Source organism: Monopterus albus, unplaced genomic scaffold, assembly GCF_001952655.1.
Source record: "Monopterus albus unplaced genomic scaffold, M_albus_1.0 scaffold454.1, whole genome shotgun sequence".
In the NCBI taxonomy this organism is placed as follows: Eukaryota; Metazoa; Chordata; class Actinopteri; order Synbranchiformes; family Synbranchidae; genus Monopterus; species Monopterus albus.
Genome location: NW_018128334.1, coordinates 151,278 through 172,337, shown reverse-complemented (window position 1 = coordinate 172,337; position 21,060 = coordinate 151,278). Strand labels below are relative to the sequence as shown.

The following is a 21,060-nucleotide window of genomic DNA, read 5'->3' as shown; positions in this document are numbered from 1 at the left end:
CCGATACCTGCTTTACTAAACACTTCCTGGATTTCGGTGCAGTACTTCCCATCACTACCTGTTACCTGCCTGCCAGGTTTCAGCTGCGCCACATTTGGCTGCATGAAGTGCTGTCCTGACATCTCCTGTCATGTGACCCCTGTCACACGCAATCTGATCTGACCCTGACTCCCAGCACTTTCAACACTGCCATGTTTTTTCACCAGACCTGTTTTCTGCCTGCTCCGACTCTCCTCCAGCGTTACCCTTACAGTGTCACTAGTCACCTGAGGGCTATTTTAGAAATGTCTTATTGGTTTTGTTCTTTTTCCTGACAGCTTGTTTTGGTTGACTGTTTTAGTATTTTTAAAAATCATTTACTAAGTCCAGTTTTTGGGGAACAATCATTTGGTTACTACCTTTGTGGGACATATTAATGCCTCCACACTTTCCTTCTGTGGAGAAGTGTTCTAGTCGACCTGGCCAGCTGCGTTGCCGTGGCCTTGTTTTCTCCCTGTGTGGGATTGGTTTTTCAGCCCCCATCTGTAACCCATTAATAAATCACTTAAACCTTTTCAGTGCCTGTGGAGTTGTGCATTTGTGTTCTGAAGGGGAAACCTGACAACCTCTGAATGGAGATATTATAGATTTAATAATAACAGGCCAATGTCTTGTGCTTTTATTGCCATATATGAGAATACAACTATTAAAGCACCTCTATGCTGATGAGGGGAGCAGTCTACCCCAGGATAACAGAGCCCCCATCCACAGGACACCGGGGGTCACTGACTGGTCTGATGAGGATGACCATAATGTGAACGAGATGCTGTGGCCTTCCCAGTCACTGGGTCTCAGCCCAGTTGAACAGCTATGGGAGATGTTGGAGCGATGTGTTAGACAGCATTTCCATGAGGGAACATCTGCTGGAAGAACGGTGTTCATCCCTCCAGGAGAGTTCAGAGACTGGGAGAGTCAAGGTGGAGCTGTTCTGGTGGCGCGTCGCAGCCCATCACCTCACTGAGGCTCTTTGTGCTGGGTCATCCTTTAGTTTGTCATTGTCTGTGCATATTAAATAAACTGCTGTAAACGTGCGTACTATATGTGATTGTACAGGTCTGGTGCACAGAGATTGGTGTTCAGGATTCATTTTAGTATCTTAGCTCCATCAGCTGCTCATTGTGTGATACTGCAGTGTAGAACAGTAAAATAACAGAAACTGCACCTTCATTACTGAGCTTGTGTGTTTTCCACAGTCGTTTCTTGCCTCATTTGGATCATCTCTTGAATTTCAGCATCTGTCTTCTCTATTTCAGTGTGTTTTCAGTCAGCAAACAGCTGGCAGCGGCCACATCAACATGCTGAGAACACATGGGTCAAAAAGTATTAGTTTAAACAAATCAAGCTGTGTTTTTTACTACTAGGGAAGGTGTTTGTAGTTGATATCTGTCGAACGAGATGTAATCTGTGCTGCACACTCTCCATACTTTCCTTACATTCATACATTCTTTCTGGGCCCTCTTCTCACCCCTCCCTTACACACTACCCTTAAAACCTCTGAGGCACCCTGCCATCGTTACACCACCTCTCTGCATCCACAGCTGCGCCACAAGTGAGCCAGTTCTTTCTGTGCAACGTCAGCGCCCTCTGCTGCATACAGAGCAGACTGCAGCTCTAACAGCGTTACCCTATGATGGCTTTCGCTCCTGGTCATCTTTTGTTTTCTAGTCTCTGGTGTAAACCTCGAGACATAATGAATTTGTCTAATGATTTCAAACCATACAACAGAGTTTGTTTTCTAGTCTCTGGTGTAAACCTTGAGACATAATGAATGATTTCAAACCATACAACAGAAGAACTGTTTCATAGTGTTTTAGATTACAGTTAGGAATGAAATCAAAAGTCTGCTGACATTTGTGCATTTTCCCTTTTTAACATAATCTTTACTGAAAACAACATTGTCAGTTCTAAAATGTACAGCTATATTCTCCTGTCTGTGTCTGAAGCCCCCACGTCCAGCTCTCCTCTCCATAGCACCCATGGTTCTAATAATGGAGTAAAAGGATGAAGTGTCAAGCAGGTGGATTAGATTAAACAAAAATGACAATAATGCATTGTAAACACTTTAAAAAATCCTCAAAATTCAGTAAACAAACTTACTTTAATATGAAAATGTATTTCATGGCAACAGTGTGTCACATGTGAATGTATCACAACAAATGTTCAACAACACACAAATCTCAAACAAGTGGTGCCAGTGATAAATGAGGCTTTTCATGTGTTTACACCAAACACTGCAAACATGAGAAGTTGAGCAACGTTTGTTTTTCAGGCACATAAAGTTTAAAATAATTCAGCTTTCATCACTTCAGTCAGACATATCTAACTAGTAACTCCTAAATATAGCTGAGACATTTTGACCACGCTATGTACTGCAAGAGAGATGCTACAACTCCAAACAACATATTGTTTTTAAGGTGCTTTATAAAGTCTTTGTTTTGAAACCTTTTAAACTTGAAGTGCTGTGAAAGCAGCTAAAGTGGCTGGAGCAGGAGGATCTAACTGTGCCCGGTTTACATCCAAGATCCAAAGATCCATCCTGCTTGGTTTATTTAATTCAGGCTAAATAATAGTGGGCCATCATGATATCATCACCATGCGTGTCAGTCCTTCACATTCAGCACTTTTCTTTTAATGTGCAGGTATTGTGCGCAGCTCCATCATGCGGTGACAGTAAACCACAGTGAATTCATGGGATTCAAACACTTGATAATGCACGAGATTAACTGTGCACTGAATCCTCATCGATCGGTGACAGCAGGCTCAGGCAGATGCTTTGCTTTGCAGCCCCAATGATTTTTTAAAAAAAATAACAATGTTTTATCTTTTCATTGGAGGGAAAGATTTGTTTTAATAAAGCACTCCGTTGGTATCCAGGGGGTCTGGTCAATCGTGTCGAGAACACTCAGCTGTGCACGGAGGACCAGCTCGGAGCTGGCCGTGGCCAGACATCGGTTTACTTTGGACTGTTTCGTTGTATGCAACAACATAAAGCAGAACTCATAAATGACATCTCTAATTTGGCCATGGGTTGTACAAGTAAAATTCATAGATGACAATTATGGTAATTAAGTTTTCAGTCAGTTAAACTTATGAAGTGTCAGAGGTGACATGGCAGCTGCACAGAAATACCTACTTCTAGGTCAAACCCCTAAATATTTGACATAATAAATCTATTAGACATGTTTCTGAAAACATTTTGTGAGACAAAAAACGTAGTTTTATGCAAGTGGGTGTTAAACAGAGCACTGATGTGTCCGATAAAACCCAGAGAAAACAAACATGTCATACAGAAAGTTGTAGGTTTGGCGCAGCAGCTGGGATTTGACATGTCAGAGGCAAACACGAGAACTTAGCCGTTTCATACAGAGTTGATGGTAATAACAGCAGCTGTGATGATCCTGACAAGCTGACAGGACTCAGCCCACACTGATCCGTGTCACTTCAGGTGCTCGGTACCCTGGTTCAGAGCCAAACACTATGTTGTTTAGAGGCATTTGAATTAATTTATGGCCTTTTCTTGAAATTTTCCAGCCTTGCATCCACCTGTGCATCTCTTATGTGGCCAAACACTTTCAAACCCACACATCTACATTTTAAATTCTGGTAAAAAATATGATTTGCAAAGATAAAGTCAGAATATAAATGTTCTGCACACACAAATGGAGGGTCCTGACTTTAAACCATCTGAACCTAGTTACTAACTGAACAAAACCATCACTGTCCACTTGTTACAACCAAACCAGGACTGATGTTAGACTTAGTGAAGGTTAAACAGAGGTCATTTATCACTCGTTTTCCTCTGATGTCATACTTTGAAGCTGGACTTCAGTCAGATGGCTTTTCCCAGAATGAGGATGCTCATGAAGAAGACCATGATGAAGAAGAGCCACATGAAAAAGCGATCCATGACCTTTGCCACCTTCCTCCACTCTCCGATGCGCAGCTGTGCGGCCCGCTGGTCCTGGTATGAGTGGGCAATGTACTCAATGTTCTTGCGCAGTCCCTGGTGCTGGCAGACACACTGGGTTTTCACCAGGATCTCCCTCCTGTTCTCGCTGGCTTCACCTCCGACGCCTTTCTTTTCCTTGACATGCTCTCCTCCTCCACAGGCACCGTACGACTCTCCCTGCTCTGCACATCCTCCCGCAGCTTCTTTCTCCTGTGAGTGGTCAATGGTCACAAACAGATCCTCTTTCTGGTCTGTCTGTTGGGCCAAACGCTGCCCCACCAGAGACTCCCCAGTCCTGTCGTCCTCCGCCCTTCCTCCCCATGCTTGCCCATTCACATCCCAGTTTGTTCCACTAAGGTCGCCACTATTGGCTGATGGGGCTTCAGACTCCTCCTTCACCAGAGGTTGTTTCCTGGATGAAGTGTCACAGAGACAGTCCTCCCCGATGTCGTAGATGAAGCAGATACGGGCAAGGTAGTTAAGGATGAAGCGCTGGGCCCAATGTGGGACAGGACGAGCCTCAGAACCACAATGGTGTATGTTCATGATGAAGATGGTGAGTGCTGTTGATGCAGTGACCATTGTCATTGTAGCGATGTAGTACTTCCCTGATGGAAACGGAAATGGTAAAAATAGTAAAAATCAGTGCATATACAATCAAATCATTCATCTTTTAAAAACAAATGTTAGTTTTGGTTCTCTGTCAGCAACCTGGTGACTGTTGGAGAATACAGGGAGTGCTGTGTTTACATATTGGCACTAGTTACACTAGCAACTTAATGGGAAGTGACAGGTTAAGTCTGGGTGAGGAAGTGAAAAAGCAGCACTGCTCTAACAGGATGTTATACAGAGTTTCTTGTATTTAGTCAAACAAGAGCTTTGCACATGTCACACATTTCCCATTATGCTTTTATTTTAGCATGTAGTTCCTGTTTTACTCGTGTTGTCCTGTTGAGAGACATTCTTTTATTATGTGCACTCAGTTGTAATGTGTAGTCGTGCTGCTGTTAATATGAAGTGTGTTGTTTTCACCACGGTGGGGCGCAGTTTTGTGAGCACACCCATTTTTGTTATTAGCGGGAAGGTCTGAGTTCAGTTGAGGTCGTCACACTATGAAGAGTGTAGACGTGTGTTATTCTTCGTCCCAATAAAATATGCTAAGAGAGCTAAAGGATATTATTGCCTCTGTCAAATTCTTCCCCAAGTTCAACGCTGGTGAAGCTGCAAAGCTCAACATGTCCCCTTCTACTTTTACATCCTGCCATGCCACCCTTTGTCCAGTTTCTCGCCGTGCCTCAGCCTCACCTGTCCTGCATCTACATGGCTTCACCATGTCCTCCTGACAATGTTTCCAGCCCGAGGGCCACGACATGTCTGTTATGCTCGTGCTTGCTTTGCCTTTGTTTTTGTTGACCACAAAGTCCATTCACTTTTTGCCTTTTTTGTGTCCACCTTATGCATCAAAGTCAGGATAAAGACTTCAATTTTAGGCTGGATTTTGGTTTGTTAAACCAACTTTGATGGTTGAACATTTGTTGCTGGACACTGTTTTTGTACCCAAGGAACTTTTACTGAAGACTTAGCTAAACTATCATTTGCTTCCTGTCTGGTGCTTTCAACATCTGGCTCCAAATGCAGAATCCTGACAGCATTTCAACTAATATAAATATACACATGCATCATCATAAATATACAAATTGATGTAAATTTGACAACTCATGTTTTTGTAATATGACTGTAATATTGTTATTCTGTCTAAAACTTCCTGCAGTCGTGCCAGGGTAAAACTCAGGTTAAATAAATTGGTTCTTTGACATTGTGTGTTTCCCCCTTTGACAGTCAGATATCAATTTAAACATTAAATAATAAAAACAAAAACAAACAAACAAAAAAAAAACATTCAACTGAAGCCTCACACTGATTCAAGCTTTTTTTGACTTTCATTTCTTTTAAAATGTTTCCATGAGGACACTCCGTCATCTGTAAAATGATTATACATTAAACATACATTAATAATGTAAACTTTTATTAATTCTTATTTCTAATTACATCATTTTGTGATGTTTTGGCAGTTTTCAAGTCAACATATCATTAGATCAACCAACAGTGAGCAATGAGACAAATCAAAAACAATCAAAAACAAATACCCACCATATCCGAGTCTGAGATACGCTGTACGTTCCTACTGTATGCAGACACCAGCAGTTTTACATTTACTTTAGTTAGAAAATAAACCGGTTACGATTCTGCTCATTGTGCGTGTTTTAAACCACCTGTTTTGTGCAGGTTTTGTACAAGTTTAAGTGCAGAAGCCACGAATGTAAAAAAGATCCAAGATATTGCAAAATGATTGACTGAAATGGAAAAACTGTCCTATAGAAAGATGTAATGGAGGCTAATGAGAACAGATTCTTATGCTCCTTGTCCCTGTTGGACCTACATCTTCTTCTACTACAGGCAAAATGTGATGACGGAGCATGTTAGAAGACAAAGCAGGAGGGTCTCAGGAGTCCATAACTTCAGTCCCCATTTCAACCCAGTTACAGGCTCTTAACTAGTTATGTGGTTTTTTTAGACTGGGAATTTTACGGAGTCTTATGTATAACTGCATTACGGTAAACCTAATGTTATGAAAAGGGTAGATGATCAGAGGGAGAGCGTTTCTCCCACCATCATTGTTACAGGGATTGAAGAATGGGTAGAGCCTCTCAGTGAATGGACAGCCAATAAAGGAGTAGATGAGAGCTGCAGCATCAGCATCATAGAAGGAGACCAGACCCCCCTCATAATCCACAAACACCCCCACCTTTCCAGGCTTTGACTTCAGAGATAGATGGACTCGAGGGTCAGAAAGAGCTTTGTACTCATTGTTGGTCCTCAAAGACAGGGTCCAGTAACCGGCCGTAGGATTAATTGTGATTGGCCCTTTCCTGTTGATCGACTCTCGTACCACTCCTAAATCCCACTTAGTTTTCCCTTTAACCTGAACCTCATAGTAAAATCTTCCTGAAGTAAAACTTTGCTTTCCCAAAACACTGGCATAATAAGAAAATCTCTTTGGATTGTCTGAGAGATTCTTATTTTCATCACCAAACTTCACTTGTTTTCCATCATCAGGCAGGGTGAGCCAGGGATTTGCTGTATCAGGCTCCAGTGTCACATCCACCGCATTGTGCTGGACCCTCTTCAGCTCCTCCTCAAAGACCTTGTTCATCTCTTTACGGAGCGTCTCCTCAAGCTCAGCCACAGCTCTCACTACAGTCCCCTCGTATGTTGGAGGATGGACTCTGACCTCTGTCCAGTCCTTGGTGGGTGGAGGAGTGTTCAGGGATGTGAAACTTTGGAGGAAGTGCAGGTAGTCTTCAGAGTGTGACAGCTTCTCTCAGCTTGTCGCTTCTCTTCATCAGGTCTGAGATTTCTCGTTCCAGCTCTGTGATCAAGCTTGTAGCCTGCGTTTCTATGGGTATCTGCATCTCTTTGATTGTGTGAAGCAGTTCAGCCAGGCCTCTGTCGACAAACTCCTTTAGCGCAGTGAAAACCTGCAAACCCACTGCTCTTTCTCTGTTTGCATTGCCGTTACTGAACTCTACCGAGTCTGTGATCTCCAGAATCTTTTCTCGTCTCCTCTGAATCATCTGCTGAATTTCAGCCTCCGTCTTCCCCAACTCTGCCTTTTTTTCTTCGCATTCTTTTTTCAAAGGAACAACATCATGCAGCCTGTGCTCTGAAACCATGCAGAGCATGCAGACACACAACTGATCATTCTTGCAGAACAGGTCTAGAGGTTTGTCATGATTCACACAAATCCTGCCTTGCAGATTTTCCACAGAATTGATTAGCTGATGCTTTTTCAGACCTGTGACTGTCAGATGAGGCTCCAGGTGAGTCTTGCAGTCGGAGGCCAGACACACCAGGCAGGACTTCCCTGCCTTCAGTTTGGTTCCAGCGCAGATGTCACAGGAAATGTCTTCTGATCGAGCACATTGTGGCTCTAATTGCTGCTGCTGGCTTCCTCTAGAATCGACTCTCTGAACTGAGCAGCCATCTGGGAGATCAAAGTGTTGACTCGCAGCTCAGGTCTCATGTAGAAAATCTCTTTACACACAGGACACTGGCAAGGGGAAGTTAATATCCCAGTTTTTAGTGATGCAGGTCTTGCAGAAATTGTGTCCACATGGCATGGCGACTGGATTAGTGAACACATCCAGACAGATGGAGCACAGAAACTGGTCTTCAGTCAGCAGACAGCTGGCAGCAGCCATATCGACACACTGAGGAAGAAAATATCAGAGGGTGAACAACTAAACTGGAGTCATTTGCTTAAATCTGAACTTGCATCCTCTAATAGTCAGGAAGACAAAATTATTGTTGCCTTTTTGTTCTTTAAGTAAAGCTTAATTTGACAAGTGCCAAAAGAAGTGGAACCTGCTGCCTGAGCCCGGTACATGTTAACGTTACTAGCTGATGTACTCACCAGTGTTTGGCCGAAGTTCTCCTGTGATGTTAAGAAGCTCCTGATGAACTGACGCACTTAGTTTGTCATGAAGAACTGAGACTCGACTGCAGCTCTGCTGTCCACCTGACAAACTGTCCTGTCATTCAACTGTTGCTTGGCTCTTACAGGAACACGTTTTTGTTGCATTTCTGGTTTGACCGTGATCAGACAGATAAACATTTGATTCAATCTGGAGCAAAGTGTGTACATTTCTTCTTCTTGCAATATTAAACTGTTACCTATAAGACAGACAGGCCAAGATATATACATGTTTGGGGCAGTAAGCCACAACAAACTTATAACCAGTTTGTGGTAAACTGTCATTATCAAGGTACAAAGGGTTTGTACCTGACTGCCAGCAACAAAACCAAAGGATCCTCAGGAATCTGGCGGTGTGAAATGAGAACCTGGTGTAAGTGTTGCGTCCCTGCATTAATCATAATGAGACTTGACGTTCCAGTTCCAAAAAAATTTGTTCCAGCCCTTTCACACATTTAACAGTCCCTACATTTTATCTTTAATAAACCCTGTGACCACCACCTGATTGACTTAGAAACCCTATGAAAATACTTCTCTTAATATTTTCTTAACAAGCAAGCGACTGTAGGAAAATTAAACTCAGGCACTCCTCAGTCTTCCCACCTATCAGTGGGACACTCTCAGAGGGCGGCATGCTCTCGGCGACCAGCAGCTGAAATACGGTGAGCGCCAGCAGCACCGTGACACCCAGAGAAACTTTTTCCCCTGAGTCAGCTGGCAGGTAGAAGCCCAGTGGAGCCAGAAAGGAGATCATCATGCACGGGATGAGCAGGTTGAAGATGTAGAAAGAGGCACGTCTCTTCAGGTGGAGAGTGAAGGTGATGTCTGGGTAGGGATCTGAACAGCAGCCATACAGGATAACATTCTTCTTGGCTGGCATGCCCAGAACCTGGTTGGAAAAATGATTCGATTTTGTCAAAGAAACTAATTCAGAGTTCATGTGTTCTTACCACAAGAACAAGGTTCATGTGACTCACCTCCCACTCTACATTAGGGACAAAGTCAGCTAGGTCAGCACTGTCCAAGGCATTGAACAGGTCCATCTGGTTCCCGTTGTGAGTCCAGGAACCAAATGTTAGGTGACACTGCTGCATGTCAAAGGGGAAGAAGGCCACATCCACAGAACAGGAGCTTTTGGTGATCGCTGGCTGGTCCCACATCACTTGGCCATCGTTACGCAGAACCACATTGGTCTCCATGGCACTGGAGAACTGGTCATCTGCACTGTGGTGGAGAAAGTGGAAGAATATGAAGGGAGATAGAAGGAAGACAAGTTTGGGTGCATCAGAAGTTAAAATCCAAAGTACAAAGAAAGCTTAATCTTCTTTAGCTTAGCACAGGGGGAAGGAAGTCATAAGTCAGTGTCCTGCAACTGGGCAGATCAGACCTAGCTGAATAAACCTTTGTGAAGTTAGGCCTACATTGCACTACCTGCAGTAATTTTTACAGTGCCTTGCGAAAGTATTCGGCCCCCTTGAACTTTGCGACCTTTTGCCACATTTCAGGCTTCAAACATAAAGATATAAAACTGTAATTTTTTGTGAAGAATCAACAACAAGTGGGACACAATCATGAAGTGGAACGAAATTTATTGGATATTTCAAACTTTTTTAACAAATAAAAAACTGAATAATTGGGCGTGCAAAATTATTCAGCCCCTTTACTTTCAGTGCAGCAAACTCTCTCCAGAAGTTCAGTGAGGATCTCTGAATGATCCAATGTTGACCTAAATGACTAATGATGATAAATAGAATCCACCTGTGTGTAATCAAGTCTCCGTATAAATGCACCTGCACTGTGATAGTCTCAGAGGTCTGTTTAAAGCGCAGAGAGCATCATGAAGAACAAGGAACACACCAGGCAGGTCCGAGATACTGTTGTGGAGAAGTTTAAAGCCGGATTTGGATACAAAAAGATTTCCCAAGCTTTAAACATCTCAAGGAGCACTGTGCAAGTGATAATATTGAAATGGAAGGAGTATCAGACCACTGCAAATCTACCAAGACCTGGCCGTCCCTCTAAACTTTCAGCTCATACAAGGAGAAGACTGATCAGAGATGCAGCCAAGAGGCCCATGATCACTCTGGATGAACTGCAGAGATCTACAGCTGAGGTGGGAGACTCTGTCCATAGGACAACAATCAGTCGTATACTGCACAAATCTGGCCTTTATGGAAGAGTGGCAAGAAGAAAGCCATTTCTTAAAGATATCCATAAAAAGTGTCGTTTAAAGTTTGCCACAAGCCACCTGGGAGACGCACCAAACATGTGGAAGAAGGTGCTCTGGTCAGATGAAACCAAAATCGAACTTTTTGGCAACAATGCAAAACGTTATGTTTGGCGTAAAAGCAACACAGCTCATCACCCTGAACACACCATCCCCATTGTCAAACATGGTGGTGGCAGCATCCTGGTTTGGGCCTGCTTTTCTTCAGCAGGGACAGGGAAGATGGTTAAAATTGATGGGAAGATGGATGGAGCCAAATACAGGACCATTCTGGAAGGAAACCTGATGGAGTCTGCAAAAGACCTGAGACTGGGATGGAGATTTGTCTTCCAACAAGACAATGATCCAAAACATAAGGCAAAATCTACAATGGAATGGTTCACAAATAAACATATCCAGGTGTTAGAATGGCCAAGTCAAAGTCCAGACCTGAATCCACTCGAGAATCTGTGGAAAGAACTGAAAACTGCTGTTCACAAATGCTCTCCATCCAACCTCACTGAGCTCGAGCTGTTTTGCAAGGAGGCATGGGCAAAAATTTCAGTCTCTCGATGTGCAAAACTGATAGAGACATACCCCAAGTGACTTACAGCTGTAATCGCAGCAAAAGGTGGCGCTACCAAGTATTAACTTAAGGGGGCTGAATAATTTTGCACGCCCAATTTTTCAGTTTTTTTATTTGTTAAAAAAGTTTGAAATATCCAATAAATTTCGTTCCACTTCATGATTGTGTCCCACTTGTTGTTGATTCTTCACAAAAAATTACAGTTTTATATCTTTATGTTTGAAGCCTGAAATGTGGCAAAAGGTCGCAAAGTTCAAGGGGGCCGAATACTTTTGCAAGGCACTGTACCTGTTATACAGGACGATGTCAGGCCTCCAAACGTAGCTGCTGGGTATGCGGATTGTGCCAAGGCCATCATAGTCCTCCTTTTTCCAGGAGAGGTAGGCATCCATCCACACCTGGCGAACCCACAGGTAGGTAGTCAGTATCTGGTTTCGCTCATCCTGGTGAAAGGACACAGATACATCAGCTCAGGCATGAACACACACAGAGTAACATCTGGATTGCCAGTGGTTACCATGTCAATGATCTGGGAGAGAGTGATCTGCAGTGTGACATTGATGATGTGTTCGGTGTCCTCCACTGGCCGCAGAGCGTTGGTGTAGTTGGAGAACAAGTCCTTCAGCAGCTTCTGGGCGTAGCGGCCATGAGCAGACCAACAAGCTGTGGAACACAATGAGACAGAGCAGCATCTTTATATTAAAGCTGGCAGTTATTCCTGTTAATGCTTTTTGAAACCAAAGAGACAGGACATGATGTCGGTCAATCCAACACTCAGGAGCAGTTCTACTAAATATCCTGATATAGTCCACACAACTTGCTCCCAAAGAATTAGCTCTTCAGATCTTAATTACCCCTTGACCTTACTCTAGTGCCACCATCAAACTTGATACTTGTAGCTCCACTACTACTATGTAGTTCAATTTGTTCAGCAGCAACAGCAGCTGCAGCTACAGCTACATCTGGCTAATTTCACTCACCTGTTGCTTGTTGACTCCACCCCATTTAAGCTGCTCTGTTTCCTGCTGCTAGTCTCACTCACCCCTCTGCAGTGTTGGCTGGCTGGTCGGTCCTTGCCCCTGCTTCTTTCCTGACTGCTAATCACATCTGGACTCTGTTCTGTCTTCTGACTTTGCCTCTTTTGTTTTGTGACTGAACTTTGTTAATTTTTGTTCATCTGCTGAACAGACTGTATTTGTGCATGGTTTTTGTAGTGCTCTCATATACTTCAGACTTAGTTTTTTTCCCCACTAAGGAGTAATATTTTTACCTACCTGTACCAGCCACTTGGCTGTAATCTTTTGTGTGTTTTTAGTATGAAACATGGTCTGTTATTGGGTTTTTGTTGTTACCTACCTGCTGTACTTGCCCTCGTCTTACCTTCTGGAACTGCCATTTCCCAGTCACGCTGCCACATAGGGCCAGTCCTGTGGACAGAAACCTACCCATCTTCTTGTGTTTGGCAGTCTGCTCTCACCTGCTGTGTGTATTCCAGTGTCTGTTCACTGTGGGTCTCATCACCTGTATAATTTCCTCCTCCAGTAGCAGTTTGGGGTCGTGTATGTCGGTATAACAACCTCGGTCCTCCATCAGTCCACTCCATTCTCCTGCAAGGGTGACAGAATGTGACTGTTGCTCGCTCACCTGCAGTGATCCTGCTGCCACAGTCGGCCTACCTGACTTGTCAGCTGCACCACTTACCAGTTTTGTCCTCTGTTGCAAACTTCTATTAAACTGTTAAACTACTCTCCAGACTGCATTTGGGTCCTCCCTTGAACAGTTATCGAACAGCTGCTGGAAGCTTTGGGATCAGTTTCTTGTTAAGAATAAAAATATTTTAAGTAAACTTGAGTACTGTTTGTGTAATCTGTATGAAAACTGTTTAATTAACCAAACTTTAATTTTTAAATGTCAAATGTTAATCTCATCATTTTGAATATGAGGTTGGAAGTGCATAGAGTCCCTTTGACTTAACCCTGAAACATTTCTCCGGCTTTACATCCTGGTGCTCGGTCCATCCCAGAGAATTTCTGAACACGAACATACATCATTCAAACGTGCGAGCTGTGTTTCCCCAGTCCAATTAACCTGGTAATCACCTCAGGTTTTACACATCAGATGAACGTCAGTGGAAAAGCAGCTTGCTGATAAATCATGTCACGTCTACAGATGATGGGGTGATGAGTCGAAGGACGCCAAGTCCAGAGTTTTTGCAAGATCTGTCCTCCACACCCACTAAAATCTAAACTTGGATTTGTTTCATTTTCCGAAGGAGAATGAATGATGTGGATCAGTGCTACATTTCTTTTTATATGAGATTTTATACACAACACCTTCTCAGCATCACAAAAATAACATACAAAAACATTTAAATGAGGTTTACAATAGTTAACCTTTCATTTCCAAGTTCACTTTTTCATTCTTTACCATCTACTTCTGTGACTTTACATGTGAACTACTGAGCGCAGCGCCGTGAATGTTTTAAGGGGTGACAGCAGAAAATGCATCATTATCACAGACTTCTCAGCTCACCTTTGAGAGTTGGTATTCAGAATAGGTATAAGTCACTTTAAAAGTGTTGGGGACAAGGCTTTGTGCAAATTAGTTTGATTCAAATATACACAACCTTAAAAGATGTCAATGAAATTGACTGCAGATATTCATAGTACCCACAGCAAGAATCCTAATGATTTTTAGATGCAGCCTAGGTGGCACCTAAACTAGAGCTTGCACTGAAGAAATCTAAAGACACCCATAGTACTTTATCACATCTTTATAGGGAGGGGGATTTGGCAAACAGCTGATGTTAAAATTGAGATGACTACTGAGGTTCAGCATCCACAAAAATCTGATGAACGCTGGAAACAGAAAACCTTTGCATAAAGACTGATGACATGAGATATGAAGAGCAGAGTTATGTTTTAGGTCGCTGTTCTCCATAGTTCATGACGTAAACAGTCTGAGCAGATAAAACTGAAGCTCTTACCCATCAGGCTGTCGGCAGCCAACAAACCTTCCAGTGACCATATAAGTAGGTAGTGAAACAGTTCGATCCAGTACACTCCAGTTGTGTACAAGATCTGCTAATGACAAAGGCTTTACCATCAGGTGCAGCCAGGGAATGGGGTGTAGTTGCCAGAGGAACATCCTGTAAGGTCACCAACCTGCTGTGCACTCCTCTGGGATGCTGCAGTGACATTTTTAAATAGCTACGCCTGGATTTATGCAGTGTTATGTATAAATGTTTACACACAATGTTCTTCATTTTAGACCTACAGTCTGATGGACAATTATATGAGACATAAGGCAGAAAATAAAACAAGCTGATGTCAGATATTTGTGATGCACAAAAAAAAAAAAAAAAAAAAAAATCACTAAATAAAGAAAATGGTTTAGGTGACTAAGATGCTACTGGAATCTGCTGTTTAGTTGCACTCAGTGATAGAACCTGTTCTTCTGCACTTTTAAACAAAAAAACTAAAGACTAACCAAACTAATAAGACAAAACAAAAATGTTAAGTTTCAGGCAAGGAAGGACCCAAAATGCAGATATGGTCTAGATCTAGTGTTTATTCAGTTAAATATAAATGAAGAGGAACAAAGGGGCAAACAGATGCTCAACCTGATAGTACTTCACAATACAGGAACAAAACTAATTTCTAAACAGAATGGTCAGGGAGCTACATGAAACAGACTCAAAATAACTAAAACAAACCTGGAGAACTAACCAAGAATCTTGCTGACAGGAAAAAAAAAAATCAAAAGAACAGTCCAAAAGGCACCGAGACAATTGATACAAAAACTTAAATCAGACAGGCAGGGTGTGGTACACAGAGAAATGGATGACAGAGTAATGAGAGATGTAGAACAGATAAGCAAACAACAAGACTGAGGGAAGGGAGGAGGATATATACACAAGAGGGCAGAGGATAATGAGGGACAGGTGAATGCAATGAGTTGGTTGCAGACAGAGTAAAGCTGGGGCAGGTGAGGTAACACAGGACAGGAAACTAACCCAAATAAAAGCACCAAACAGGAAGCAAGTCCACAAACCCCAACACCAAAACACAAACTGCGGCCTCAGAGCTGACTGTCAAGTTCACCTGTGTATCTACCTTAGTAACTTTCACTGCCAGACAATCTTTTCTGTTAGTTTGACAGCTGTAATGGATCAGCGCTCAACCTTTAGAGCTTATAGATGTGTGGATGTGAGTTTTGAGCTGGAACCATGAAGCCAGGTTGTTTAATTTCAAGTATTTTGTTGAGTTTTTACTTTGAAAAACTGTTACTGTGATTTTGGAGACAACAACAGTGATCCAACATACAGTATATCCACAGGAAATGCTTCTGTGTTTGCAGCTCTGAACACTCATCAACAGGGGCAAAGTGCTTCAGAGGAGACACACACACACACACACACACACACACACACACACACACACATAGACAGAGGTTTAACAACATGCCTTGCACAAAAAAGGAAGTGCACAAGCGCACGGTCAGTTCAATGACCTTCAGATAACAAGGAAGTAATATACCACTGAATTCTAACATGACAGTAGAGCCACAGACAGAGACAGGGTTTGAGCGTTACCATCCTTGTCCAAACATGGAAATGTGGACATCAAGTTCTGAAGCTGTCTGAGTGGTCGAGATGGTCCAGTTCTCCCCAGCTCTGCTTGTCTGTTTCAGGCTCATGTTCAGGCTTATTTTATTTATTTGGAAACACACAAATATAGAGCTATAAAGATGATCCTGGGTTTTTTTCTTATTATAAAAAATTTCAGTGTGTTTGTCGACACTTTCTGAATCCCCAGCTCTCTGCTGGTGTTCAGCATATGAACAAAATTTGTTTATGACACACTGGAACACCAACTAGACCCCAGAACCTCCTCGGTGGCTACAAGAATCCCCAGAGAACCTCATCAATGACACATAGAACCTATTAAACACCTAAGGAACCACATAAAGAGCTCCTTCAGCCTCCTCAGTGGCCACTAGAACCTCCTAAAGGACCATAAGAGTGGATGACAGTGCGAACACACTGGTCCATAATCTCCCGCTGATATGTACAGTAATATAAAAACACTCAAATGTCTTTAAGACCCACTGGAACTGCTTACTAGTCCCCTAAAAACCCATATGTTTTGCTATAAGAACCATCTAAAGAACCCAGTGGACCTCCTCAGTGATGACTAAAACCTGGCAACATGTAAAGGTCCTCTATACCACAACAACCCCCTCAGTGGTTACAGGAATCTCTTCACCAACAACGTAAACCTCCTAAAGAAAAACTAGCTAGAAAACCAAATGCTAGAAACTCATTGGTGGCCACAAGAACCACTTGATAGACCATGAGAAGCTTTTTAAGGAACTCAAGAAGCTCCTCGGTGGCCACAAGTGTCTCTTCACTGACAGTAAGGAACTCTTACAGAAACATCAAAAATTCATTTCTAAATAATGTACAGATGGTGAATATGTGAAAGGAAAACTCAAAATGCGTCGATTGAGTTCAGTTCACTTGGTTTTGGGGGCAGTCAGGGCAGGCTTGAAAGCACAAATACACAACTGATTCATTTGGATACAGAATGGTTTAAAAATGAATACCTAACTATAGATACACAAAGCTGAGAATACTTGTGTTGTTTTCTGCTGACATTCAGTGAACAACAGTTTGCCTTGGAGCTTCTTTGGGGGCTGTCTAGACAAAAAGTTGTGACCACCTTTGGCGGGCCATGGTGGCCAAGTGGAAAGGCTTTGGAGTAACAGCACCGGTCAGAGGTTTTGAGGTTGTAGGTCTGAGCCTGATGCAAATTCTTCTGATTGGATGTTCAACACCCAGAGCAAAGACTAAGTGTTGCTGGTAGCTCTGAGAGTCAGAGTCTGACGGCTTTAGGGTTGTGGGCTTTTCCCCTGGGTTCAGTTATGATGTCCAAAAGAAAGTGTCAGCCTTTCTAAGAAATAGAGCTTAAGTATCCATGTTCAAATGTCTCAGGAAATAAGAAGACTTCTCCGGGCATTTGAGGTCTTGGACTGCTGGTCAAACAAAACAAGCTATTTCCATGCAGCTCTGGGCATCTTCACTATTGTTGGACATTTTATTGTTCCAGCAATGAATCAAGTATTCAAGAAAGTAATGCAATTTGACTGATAAAAGAACTAGACTTTAGTCGTGTCCTGTTGAAAAATACAGATATGAATTTGACTTCTGATGTGTTTTAAAGGCAAAATTATAAGTCATGACAATGTATTGGCTCCCAAGTGCGATGCAGATGAAGTTTCCAGCAACATTCAGGGTATCATAAATTTTACATTCAGATGCTGCAAAACAACACATAGGCTGATGTGTTTAATCCTGAGTCTGCACTGCGCTCTTCATCATATTTCCAGTTTAAACCTCCAGCTTTTATCAGCCAGGAGGCTGTGGTAACATCAGTGTCCAAAACACACTTGAGCATGTGGAAAGAAACAATAGTGGAAAAACAAATGACCATAACATCTTCCTTTCAAATCTCTGAATAACTGAAGGATTAAATAAAAATACATACAAAGAGGCTCATTAAGTCTTTACCTGAAAAGTAGCAGAAGTGAAGCTGTAAATGTTCTCACCTGGGAGGAAGACGAGCAGCAGGAGAAGGACAGTTGGTCCACTGCAGAGAAGCTTCATCCCGCTCTGATAACTGTTACTGATCCGATAAATAATGGTAAACAAAAATAGATTACAGTGGTGTGATCAGCCAGACTCGGTCCAACGAGCAGACAGAATGAAACACACTGAGAGAGAGAGAGAGAGGGAGAGAGAGAGAGCAGCTGCTAATGCAGGTCAGTGCATTTGCTGTAGTGCGGTGGTCGCTGATCTATGGGGGGTCATTAGTGCCGTACTCAGGCTGGAGACGACAAACCATGTTGGTGGGAAAATATTTGAGCCCTGACAGGGCCTAAAAGGCTCTAATGAGCTTTATGATAGTTTATTAATTAATAGCTTATTAGCTTATTAATTGATTACATGACCAATATTGGTTCAAATTAAACCTGCAATAATAGATTTTTTGTCCATTTGGAGACGGTGGAACAAAGCTGCAGACACAACATTGAAATATTATGCAGACAAAATAAATACATACAAAATGTTTTAAAACATAGCCATAAAACCTAAAGGTGTCACAGTCACACATGGTTTAGTAGGAGATTTGCCATTAATTACAGTCCATATCTACAGCTGCTCCCTACAGTACATGGTGCTTACAATGGAAAGAAGCCAGGTAAAGAAAAATTAAGTGCTAATAAGCAAATGTTAGCATGCTAACATGTATAACTATAATGTTAACACTGTCATGTTAGCCTTTAGGTCAAAGGTCAGACAAAAAATCAGCCCTGCACAACAACAACACCAGAGGTTTCACTGGCACAGCTGTGTTTCTTTAAGGTCCTGGTTAGAAATGGAATGGAAATTTTAAAGCCCAGTCTGAGAAACATCTGTAAATCTAAAGGCTTCCAATTGCCAAAACAGTTCACAGTGGTTTGTAATACTTTGAGATGGGATTGCACAACTTTGGACAGCATAGTGTAGCGGCCACTCTTTTATTTGCCGTTGTATGGGACAATGGGATCTATACTATTCAGCTTTATAAACCAACAGCAGCATGTTAAAGTCAGTTCTCTGACACAGAGGAAGCCAGAGATGTGCTCCAGACAAACAGGGATACTTCAGGCTTCGCAGCCGTTTTTTCTTTTCAGAAAGCTTTTGTTGAGTGAACCTGAAGGTGACTGAAGGTTAATTAAGCTGGGGCACTGCTGTTGGCCAATTCTTCAATCCCTCCTGGAAATAAAAGTAAAAGCCCTCCAGGTGGGCTGGGGGCCAGAGCTGCACTGGAGCGCCAACAGAAGCCAGTCATGGAGCCAAACACACACAGAGACAGGGAGGAAGTGTTTAGCTCAAATTAAACAAGCTCTGATGCATTTGCTTGTTTGGTTTCACTTGGTGTGAAAGCTGTCATTCAGGCTAAACAAAAGTGTAAATGGTGAATTGGACATGAGGTGGCTTTCCCTTAGTGTGATTTGTTTTGGCAGATCTGAACACAGTAATCGATCTCGAGCAACGTGACAGCTCACTGCAAACACTTCTGGCATGTTAGGTGGATCACACTGCTTTGTGTACAATTCAGTTTGTTTTAATAGGTTATTTGATGATATAAAAAGAGGCATGTTTCAGATGATTAACAGCTTTGACTGGTGTTCTGGTGCTGTGAGCCAACGATGAATAGAATGAGAAACACTGGCGCCAGAACACAGCCATGTAGAAGGCCCCCCACCCGCCAGTCTTTGTGCTCATTTTGCATCTCGTTTTAATCATTTTTTGTCTATACTTGGTTGTGGTCACTTGTTTTACAGCTCTTTTTGGCTGTTTATCATTTCTTTTCAGTTATTTTGCTTCTCACTTCAGTCATTTTGCATCTTTGTGGTTATTTTTTGTTTATTTTCACTTATTTTTCTCTATAAGATTTTGCATGTCCTTATACTCATTTTGCATCTCTTTGTGGCTGTTTTGCATAGTTTTTTTTAATTCATTTTGTGTATATTTGTTGTTAATTGACTTTCCAGAGGCTATCGCCCTGTTCAGTAATACATCCACCTCAGTTTGACCCAACTGCAAAACTGAGCTAACTGGCTCTTGTAGCCAGGTGCGCTTTGCATGCTGGGATGTGAATGACCAAAGGCACAGTTTCTGGCAGCTGCAGTAACTGGAGTTCAAGGCAGAGACAGTTTTTTACATTTTAAAACTCTGAACCTGACGAATTCAGCTTGTTGTGCCTCAGTTTCAACTTGGTAAAACAGACTATTTTCAAATGCAGTTCCAGATCTTTTCAAATGAATGTGAAACACGAGTTCAGGTTTAACAAAAGTACCCACTTGCAGGTAAAATCCACATAAACGGTTACTTTTTCTTCTTTTCTTTCTTCATTGTTTTGCTTGTCTAATTAATATAATGGATTTCAGATTTATTGTTTCTGACTAACAAATTACTTTTGGGTCTGGCTGACACTGAAACTTGTGCAGCAGATCAAACTTTAATGAATGCAGCCTGCAGGCCAAATGTTTTCAGACTCCTTCTCTTGTCTGGTGAGTTATTACCGTACCACAGTGCTTTCATAACATTTTTCCCTTCTTGGCACCACTGATTTCTCTTTATCGCAGACATATGTCTGTTTTGTGTCCACAGGAAAGTGGGAAGGGAGTGAACACTTAATTAATTTACTAATACCTGCCTGGAGCTGAAGTCCCAGAAGATACCAACAGGGTTCAGACTGCCCAAATATTCAATCTGAAAATGTTTCTGTTCTGAAAGAGACAATGAAAATCAAATGTCCAGTGACGGTGGCCAGCAACTAATCCCCCTTAGTGAAGGTGATGATGTTCAGTCTGTGTTCAGACTGTTTCACAGAGGTGCTGATTCACCTGTGTGGTCACTATAGAAGCTGTGTTTGTGCTGTGTTATACAAACAGTATATGTATAAAAAGTGTTACTCATGGGAGTAAAAAACCAAACAAAACAATCAAAAGTTTACAAATAAAGAGGATGGTGAGTCATCCTCAGTGGTAAATGTTAGTGTTACTTCATAAATACTCAGTCTATCAGTAACAATAACAATAATTTAGACATAATAGTGTCTTCTTTGTTTTGCTCAATTATTTGTCCTGTTTTAATGAAATTGTGTGAAGTAGTGATGTTAGTTTTTCCTACACGA

At 42.1% G+C, this 21,060-nt stretch overlaps 1 protein-coding gene and 1 pseudogene across 3 annotated transcripts; both read right to left on the bottom strand.

The window, feature by feature from the left end:
- Nucleotides 1–2,170: 2,170 nt before the first annotated feature.
- LOC109952325 (neuronal acetylcholine receptor subunit alpha-9-like) lies at nt 2,171–18,079 on the bottom strand. Of its 3 annotated transcripts, XM_020587347.1 has the most exons (7): nt 14,301–14,365; nt 12,836–12,921; nt 11,832–11,977; nt 11,603–11,757; nt 9,500–9,746; nt 9,126–9,411; nt 2,171–4,596 (listed from the first exon to the last, which is right to left on the bottom strand). In XM_020587347.1, the coding sequence occupies exons 1-7, from the start codon at nt 14,339–14,341 to the stop codon at nt 3,869–3,871; spliced, it is 1,689 nt and encodes a 562-aa protein (XP_020443003.1). In that variant the 5' UTR covers nt 14,342–14,365; the 3' UTR covers nt 2,171–3,868. The 3 variants fall into 3 exon arrangements, with proteins under 3 accessions (XP_020443003.1, XP_020443004.1, XP_020443005.1); XM_020587348.1 differs by lacking the exons at nt 12,836–12,921; nt 14,301–14,365 and adding an exon at nt 17,924–18,079; XM_020587349.1 differs by lacking the exon at nt 12,836–12,921 and having other exon boundaries at nt 14,301–14,345.
- Nucleotides 5,944–8,549, bottom strand: LOC109952323 (E3 ubiquitin-protein ligase TRIM21-like; annotated as a pseudogene).
- Nucleotides 18,080–21,060: the final 2,981 nt, after the last annotated feature.

Coding starts and splice junctions, on each gene's coding strand:
- LOC109952325 (XM_020587347.1), bottom strand. CDS start 14,341: ATGGTCACTGGAAGGTTTGTTGGCTGCCGACAGCCTGATGG. Junction 11,758..11,831: donor TCTCCCAGATCATTGACATG/GTAACCACTGGC, acceptor TCCTTTCACCAG/GATGAGCGAAACCAGATACT. Junction 9,747..11,602: donor GACATCGTCCTGTATAACAG/GTACAGTGCCTT, acceptor TCTCCACCACAG/TGCAGATGACCAGTTCTCCA.